This window comes from Asterias amurensis, chromosome 13, assembly GCF_032118995.1.
Source record: "Asterias amurensis chromosome 13, ASM3211899v1".
In the NCBI taxonomy this organism is placed as follows: Eukaryota; Metazoa; Echinodermata; class Asteroidea; order Forcipulatida; family Asteriidae; genus Asterias; species Asterias amurensis.
In genome coordinates this window covers 10,715,514-10,724,819 of record NC_092660.1, presented here as the reverse complement: position 1 = coordinate 10,724,819, position 9,306 = coordinate 10,715,514, and the positions used below count along the sequence as shown (strand labels likewise).

At 37.3% G+C, this 9,306-nt stretch overlaps 1 protein-coding gene across 3 annotated transcripts in view; it reads right to left on the bottom strand.

Annotated features, from left to right (window-relative positions):
* Window positions 1–1,344: 1,344 nt before the first annotated feature.
* The window catches only part of LOC139945741 (cAMP-dependent protein kinase catalytic subunit alpha-like), a 97,493-nt gene continuing 89,531 nt past the window's right edge, over window positions 1,345–9,306 (bottom strand). For all 3 annotated transcript variants that reach the window (XM_071943123.1, XM_071943124.1, XM_071943125.1), the window contains one exon: window positions 1,345–8,744. In XM_071943123.1, coding sequence (XP_071799224.1) covers window positions 8,619–8,744 — 126 coding nt within the window. In that variant the 3' untranslated portion in view covers window positions 1,345–8,618. The remainder of the gene's footprint in view (window positions 8,745–9,306) is intronic.

Sequence of the window (9,306 nt, the reverse complement as noted above, 5' to 3'; positions counted from 1 at the left end):
TAGGGCATGTTCTTGTCAAATTTTGCCCTAAAATGATCACAAGGCCTTGTGTACTTGTCAAACTTTGCTCTAAAATGTGCTTTGTGTACTTATCAAATTGCACAAGGCCTTGTGTGTACTTGTCACATTTTGCCTGATTCAGCCTTATGTACTTGATCAAATTTTGACCTAAAATGTGCCAAATTATGCTCTCAAATGTGCACTAAAATATAGCCTCATGTACTTCTTACACATTCTGCTCAAAAATGTGCACAATAAACCTTGTGCCCTTAAACATGCACTTTGTCGAAATATGGCAGAAATATGACAAAAATTGCTGAAATTTGATAAAATCACCTGGGGTGAGCTTTGCATTTTGGTCGAAATATGGCTTATATTGAATAAAATCACAAGGGGTAGCCTTACATATTTTATCCATATAAACTGGATAAAATTGAATTTTGGTTGACATTATGGCTTAAATCAAAAAAATTGCAAAGGGTAAGCCTAAAGCCTTGCATTTTATTTTTTAATATTACTGAAATCGAATAAATCACAACGGAATAAGCCTTTGATTTTGGTCGAAATCATGCTGCAAAAAGGTAAAAATCACAAGGGGGTGGTAAGCTTTGCATTTTGGTCGAAATATGGCTGAAATTCAATACAATCACAAGGGTAAGCATTACATATTAAAATCACAAGGGGTTGGTCGAAATGTTGCTGAAATTGAATAAAATCACAAGGGGTAAGCCTTTCATACTTTGAAAGGTTTAAGCCTTGCATTTTTGTCAAAACACATGTCTAGCTGAAACCAAATAAAATCACAAGTGGTAAGCCTTAGATTTTGGTCGAAATCAGTCTGAAAATGAATAAAATCACAAGGGGGTAATAGACTAAATTTACAATCAAAGATATAATACACTTTTTTTAAATCGCAAACAAAGCCAAGCCAAATAAAATATGTACTAAATTGGCTGAAATTTGATAAAATCACAAGGGGTAAAGCCTCGTATTTTGGTTTAATTATGGCTCAAACCTAATAAAATCACAAGGGGTAAGCTTTGCATTTTGGTCACAATATGGCTGAATTTGAATAAAATCACAAGGGAATTCTTACATATTTGTACAAAATTTGCTAGAATTGGATAAGTTCACAAGGGGTAAGCTTTAGATATTTGTTAAACAATATGGTAGAAATTCAATACAATTACAAGGGGGTAAGCATTTTTGTCAAAATACGGCTGAAATTGACTACAATCACAGTAGGGTACTAGACCGATTTTCCTCTCAAAGATATAATATACAACTTTTTTTTTAATCACAAACACGGCCAAGCCAAATAAAAAACAAGGCAACAAATCATGGTTATCAGTCATAGACTTTTATTTAACACCTTTGGATTCCTCAAATATTTTTGTAAAGAAGGCATCCACTGAACACGAACTTGCAGCGCTACACTGTAAAATTGAACTGACTGTACCTAAAAGGTAACAAAACGGTTGACACAGTAACAATACCCCCCTCTGTTGTTGGCTAAAAATGAGGGTTTTTAGTTTTTCACCAGCAATTTATAGTTTTCTATTTTAAGTGAGAGAAGAAAACGAATGCAATTTTGATTTCAGAAAACAAGAATCATACCTTGTTGTCTTTTGAACGACGCTTTGAAAATTATTTCAAGCTGTAGTTTAAATCAAATTCATTTCTGAAGTGAAAAGTACGCAAACCAAATGACATTAAAAAATTACTGGTGAAAATGTTCCGAGTGACATTAATGTTGAAGTACATGTACAAATAACACTCATCCAAGCTCAGTTCAGACTCTGAACAAAGTAGGCTCAAAATTGGTTTAACCCACTTCTGTTCACTTCTTACATAAGTCACGAAATGAAAGCAGGAATGCCATGAAAACAGGCTGGTACCTCTTTGGATACCATTAAGATTGTACAACTAGGAGTCAAGGAACAAGAAGATGACCCTAAAAGGTTTATTGGTTTATTTTAGGCAGTGCCAGAAATCAAGGCTGCAGATTTGGCAATAAAAGTCAAAGTCAACAGCCTTATAGGTTGTGTTGGCATTAGTGGCTACAGCTTCATCCTCAAGCCATCATGCATTGAAGCATAGGACGTCTTTGGCAATACCCTTAGCAACTGTAGTTAGCCATAGCTGTAGCCACCAATCATGATAAAGCTGTAGCCTTACCATCAGGATCTCAATTCATGAAACTGAAACTGTTGATCGGCAAATCTACATGTTAATCTTCATGGGAACCAGTCACAAAGAGTATACATAAAATTGTATTTTTGCTGGTGAAATGTTTCTGCTCAACAAGATTTTCCTGTGCTAAGCATGTACGGTGTTTATCGGCTTCAGTTACTTGGGCCAAGATTGCATTGGGTCAGAATCTGGACGAACTGTCAAAGGCTCTTGTAGAAAGAAATGCTAAGCAGAAAGTCTTGGAAGGGAACCCAGTCACAAGCAGTAAAACATAGCATGTTGGCTGGTAATCTGTATCTACTAAGCAAGATTTCTGTGCTTAGCAATTCCTGGACTTTGGGTCCAGATCAGAAAAAAATAGTAAGCCTTTGCCAGTTTGTCTTTATTCATTTGTTTTAAAACACAGTCATTGATAGTTGGAACAGAAAATAACTTGAAACATTAGAAACTACACTTGAGCATACAATGATGAAAATAGAGTTCACTATTACTAATATGCAACTTTTCGATTCTTTTTAAAATACAGTTTTCGAACTACAATGAGGTACAACCACTGTACGTAAACTTCATGGTAGCTAAACGTCAGAAATTTTAAGCAACACTAGATAAAAACCCAAAACAGTTACTCAATTTGTGAAGAATTCTGCCATGAATTTATCTTACAGTATTCATAACAAGCAAACTTTATATATTTATTTTTACACAAGCTACACATTTACGGTTGGTACGCATATATTCAAGTTCATTTTCTACATTTATAAATTTACAAATGAAACATATAATGCAGTTCCTCGTCTTGTAATATTTTTTTTTGTATATAATATTTTTTTTCGTAATAAGCAGTAATTGTAACGTTTTTCAAACAGCTAGAAAAAAGTGGTGTCCTGAGGAAAAGAAAACCAACTTGATCTCAGACCCACAAACATGAATAAATTTCAAAATTATTTACATCATGTCAATAAGATTCGACACCCTCGATTGAAGACAAATAACATCTGCATCTACCTGGCAATTCGAGAAAACAAATCTAGATAATAGTCCTTTACAAATATTGAAACTCCTCATAATAACAAATACTGAATTTTGAACTTTTCAAAGTGTTAACAGAGATTTTCTACAACCGGGTTCCCCCAAACCCAAAATCCACCAACATCCACCCGCGGTTTTGCTTGACACCATACCACATGGCCAAAACAACCTTGCTTGGTATTACTGTCTGATACAACACAACTTTATGCGAGCTTTGGTTTTTGAGTTTAAGTTTGCAGAAGATTGCTGGTAGAAATGGCAAGGTACATTCAATGGATGTTAGGGTAAGTGAAACTATGGAATTTGTACTATTTCAAACTGCAACGTAATCTCCCACCCTGCCTTTGCAGAAAACTTTGTCAATAAAAAGTATTTGTCCGACCCACGCTAACAAAACCAAATTTGGCGGGGGGACACATATGCCCCCTTTACTCAGTCACATATTTTGCAGAGCTAGCTGGTGTAAACTCGTGTTAAGCATGTTCCAGCCAACATCTGATAGACAAGAAAGTTTCGAGGGAAGCCCCCCGCAGTCCCTTGCATCAGTCCTAAGCTCTTTGTCATGACCATTTTATGATAAATTAACAAATAACAAGAAAACAATTTCACAGTATGAACTCGATAACGACTAATGCTGTTTTGATTAACACAAAAACAAAAACACATTAATCATGCTCTACTTCCCCCCTTGTGTTGAAAGTGAGACTAGGGAGGGTATCCTGGCCCCTTTCTTTTTTGAGTGTACGGTTTGCCTATGATCAGGCAGGGTGTCAAACAAGATGGTTTTGGCCATGGTCCCATATTGGAGCTCTGTGTGTGTTCGAGCGAATACATACCCAACAAGGGCAGAGATTGTAGCCATCTAGGAAGCTAAAGTTTCAAACGCCCCCAAAGACTCACAAACATGAAATACTTGTTTTGGTTTCTGACGTAACTACTTATCTTTTGGCACTGCTGACACTGTGGCAGGATTCCTTAAAGCTGGCAAGGTAACAAAATGAAATTGCTAAGCAAATTAAAATCTTGTTCAGCAAAAACAAGAAAGCCAGGTACAATTCAAGTGCTTCACTTTTTTGTATCCAGTACCCCTCTAATGTTTTGCTTACACACATCTTCCTTTAAAACAGCTTTATGAAATTTAGCCCCAACTTCTATAGGTTTCCCTACATCCCAAAAAGGCACCCAAAACATGTCAGAGATGTTCCACAACCAGTTTTTCATCAGAGCGTCTACACCAATCGTTAAAAAAACATCTTACACATGGAACCGTTGCGATCAGCTAAATAAAGATCATCCGTTATGTACAATTTGAGCCCTGTTAACGGTTCCGATGCTATTAAAACCCCCAAAAATTACAAGATTCACAAACGCGATCTGAATAAACATTACAATACCTCTTTGTTAAAAGTTTTATTTACAGTATATGAAATGCCCTTACTTTAATGTCTTGAGCCCTTTCACAGAGAATCAGAGGGGGTGTTAAAAACAAACTTCTTTAGACTGAGGCGATGTTTAGTTCAAACCTTTTTGACTATCAATTACTTTAAAAAAAAAAAAATTTTTTATCTGCTTTCACTTATGAAGAAGTCAACAATGGAATTGCTTAAAACCATTAACAGTAAAATGCTCTGCAAAATAACACAACAAGATACAATAAAATGCAATGCTTCATGACAAGTGCTTCTGAGCAAGTCATTATTATAAAATTAAACCGTAAAACATGGATATTTTAAAACATGGAGAAAAATAAAATGAAAAAAAATGGCACTGATATAATAGATCGAATCAAAAATGTAATTTAAAAAAAATGGTGAATCCTATTATTATGCAGGCTAAATGTCGCCTCAGTCTAAAACATAGAGGTGATTTGCTGTAGGCGCGTGGGGAAGGTTTTAAATACATGCACTGGCAATTAAACAAGGTTTACCTTCGCTAGCAGAGAACACACAATCTAAAAAAGACAAAGGTCACAAATAAACGTTTGAACCTTTGCCTTGAGACATTGATCTTTCATTCTTAAAACCTATATCTTTGAGAAGTTTACATTCGTTACCTCTTAAGTTTAATTCTGGGTACTTGTTCAAGTCATTCAAGATAAAATGAAAGCCATTGTAATGGGATAAACTAAAACAGGCCATCAAACCCCACGTCAACATGGGTGGACATGGTTGGTCAGTTGATTGTACTGAAGAAAGTAGAGTAAATGCCTTATTTATATTTGTTAAATGCATAGCTCATCAACTGGCCAGCATGCTTTGGATATTGAATACAATACACTCTGCAACACACTTTCATTATTCAGCATTTTTTCTTCATCCGATTTTCCAAAGTTTATGATATGAGAAGAGAGTCATCTAATAATATTAAAACTAGCTTTTAGTTGTCTTTACAGTAGATGGAGAGAAAAAAGCCATCCCGAACATCAAAGTTTAAGATTTTATAAAAATGTGTACTTTAAGATTGTCAATAATTGTTGACACCCAACTACATGGATAACCAATATTGGCAAGTTGGACCAGCATGACCAGGGTCCAATTTCGTAGAACAAATTAGAGGTAAGCACAAAAAAATTATGCTTACATGAAGAAGGAAACCAGCCAAATTAACATTCCAAATGTATAATTTGTGACTGGTATCCTGCTCCTTTATGCTAAGCAGCAAATTTTGAAGCATTAGTCTCTATGAAATTGGGTCCCAGAGGTAAACAGAACCTGGACAGAAAACTGTAAACTAAATGGAACCTGTTTTTGTTGAAAAGGATAATCGGGGGAGTGGTGAGTAAAATGTTCTCTTCAAAACATCCCCAAAGAAAATTGCTTGGGTATTAAAATATGTTTGGATTAAGAACAATTTAACAATGTTGATTGTGAGAATTCGCACCAGTAAAATATAGCATTATACTTGGTGGGCTCATACAAATTTGCTTAAAAACTTTACTCTCTGTTGCATTGGTTAAATGTTCTTGACTTTAAAACAATGTGCGAAGTGTGCAATTGCTATAAAGCAAGCTGTGCATTTGGTCTGAAGTTGGTGTAGGGTTCGCAATAGTAATTCATTTTGATAATAGGTGGGGTCAACACAGAAAGGGACAAAATGGTTTTGAGCAATAGTTAACATGAAAGTACTTTTACCTTGAGAAATGTCAACAGCATGGGCCCAAATTTCTCAGTCCATACAACTTTGCTAAGCTGAGCCAGTCCCTGATTAGCCCAAACAAGTAAATAGTCGTGAGCCCATATAATGACTAGAGCACTAACTTGCCCTTCACGTGTGGGTGCATCCATGTTTGTAAACAAACCTACGTAAAAGCTTGTACGACTGTCGCTGGCCATTTGTACTTTCTAAGAACCATTACATCGTTCCTCAATAATGCACAAGCAATCCTGGAGTCTATAACAAACGCTTGGAGAATCAAGAGCTAGCGCGCTAGTCAATATATAGAGCTTAATGTTACCAACCAAAAGGCCAACGTAACAAAATTGGGCTCTTTTGGGCAGAAAAGTTACGATTGTCTTTATTCATGATCAAAACTGGGGCAAATTGTAGGTGTCCTTATAACTCGTGGTCTGAACTACTAACTATGTTTGTCGGCTTACACCATGAATATGTGTGACTGTAGAACATCTTTAATCGACGGTTCCAATATGATACGTTTGTAAAAGGACTCGGAGAAAATGACAAAGTTGGTTTTTTATTTATAAACAAAACCCAAGAGGAAATATTTAGGCCAGAGTAAGAAATAACTTCTCGTTCTGTTTGACACTTGTAATGGAACAAACATGCTGTTATGGTACAATATCATTTATTGCACCTTGTTTATAACGTCATAAAATCAAACAATAAAAACAATAACAGAAACGCCCACACAAATAAAAATGTGAAATCTCTCCCTATCATTTTGTTTGTTTCCCGACACAAACCCAAACGGATCGGTTTCATTCAACTCGTTTGTCCTCTTTTCATTTTAAGAATCATAATTTAATAAGAACGATGAACTCCAATGAACAGTTAACGATGATAAAGCACTATCAACATAATTATCGACTCGCACTTAATAATTTCTCAACAAACATTTAATTATAAACCTGGCAGGCAGACCTATGTACAATTCACTCACTCTCTATTAATTTTCTTACTTTTTTTTTTTTCTCTGGAGAGGGAAGGCAGTTAACGTAGAGGTCAAATTTTCAGAAATTACAAAGTGGAGGAACATATTCCAAACGGTTTGAAAAGAAAGCATTTTGGTGCACTAGTGCCTTGCGCGTCGTTCCGAGGATTGACACACGACACACGGACAACTCAATTAATCATCAAATGTTCTCGATCAAAATCATCCAGTAAGTACCGCAATCGGAAAACAGATTTGGAGCTCAACCAGAGATTCAGCGATTCTTGACCGAGTTAAGTAAATTTTAGGTAATCAATGTAAACAATTTCAGAAATCTTACTTCTCCGATAGAAAAAAACAAACCTGCCTCCGCCTTAAAACATCCCATAGCTTTCAAATGCATTACGTAAAATTTGTTGACTGTGTTCATTACCAATAATTGATACCCCAGAGCTGTATCGAGTTTTCAACACTTGCTATAGGACTCGGACCCTACAGACCAATCTTTTTGTGCATAATCTAGGCACTAAAGACACCGCAGCAAATCGGGGCCCGCCTGGATTGGTGTATAGGTCTAGGACCCAATAGGCCTAGGATCCAATAGGCCTAGGACCCTATAGGCCTAGGACCCTATAGGCCTAGGACCCTATAGGCCTAGGACCCTATAGGCTCAGGACCCTATAGGCTCAGGACCCTATAGGTCTAGGACCCTATAGGTCTAGGACCCTATAGGTCTAGGACCCTATAGGACTAGGACCCTATAAGTCTAGGACCCAATTGGTCTAGGACCCTATAGGTCTAGGATCCTATAGGCCTAGGACCCTATAGGCCTAGGACCCTAGAGGTCTAAGACCCTAGAGGTCTAGGACCCTATAGGTCTAGGGCCCTATAGGTCTAGGACCCTATAGGTCTAGGACCCTACAGGTCTAGAACCCTTAAGGTCTAAGACCCGACACAACTGCTTGTGATTGAGGGGGCGTTGTTGGGAGGTGAACGGAACTCCCGTGTCTCCACATGAAAGACTTCCAGCCGGCCCGCCGATTGCTGTTCAGACACTTTAAAGGCACTACTGACCTGTCAGAGGCTTATGGCCGTGTCTGTTGATGAATTTGGGCATTTCTTGTAGGGTTTGGTGTGCTCCTTTAATATAGGGAGAGGCTCGGCAGTCCAGATCCAGTCCGGGTACCTTCTGAATCAAACGCTGGACGACTTTTTAACTCAGCAGTGGGATTTGTAAGGGCAGGGAGGTGTTGATAAGACAGGAGTAGGGTATGGAAGGGGGCCCAAGTTAGAAGTCGGCAAATTCCTTGGCACATTTTTCTGAGGATGAGATACGGAGGGCTTCCTCTTCATAGTCGTCAAAGTTACTCGGATCGCTTGCACTCTTGACTTTGGGTACAAAGGGTGCTTCAACCTGCAAATGAAAAAAAAAAAAAAATGAATGGTGTTACTTCATTTGTTTCCAGGAGGGTATAACTACTCTTTGAGCCAGAAAAATAAACAAACTTTAAACAATTCCACATATAAATCAGTCTGGCAACTCGTGTTAATCCACATATTAGAAACATGACAATGATGGCACCCCTATAATCAAGGTCTCGTACAAAATCTACATTAACTCCTTAATGTAGCTGTTGTACCAAGGCATTTCATCAAGCTGCTTAACGGCTGATTTTGTGCTTACTGTATGATTTCCATTTCATTGCGCTGCTCCTTAGGCACACAAAACAGCATGCTAACCTTCCGGTTCTTACTGCACAAAAATTCATGACAAAACAATACAAATCCATTGTAAACGCGCAAGATGGCCGCCTAATTTTCTCACTTAACTTGTGAAATATGTTAACACCTTAGTAAATTTTTCTGCTACAGTTAGAAAAACAAATTGCTTACCGTTAAGCAGCTCTATGAAATTGGGCCTTGGGGTACATTTGTGCCAGTTGTACATGTAGACAATCACTGATGATATCGAGCAA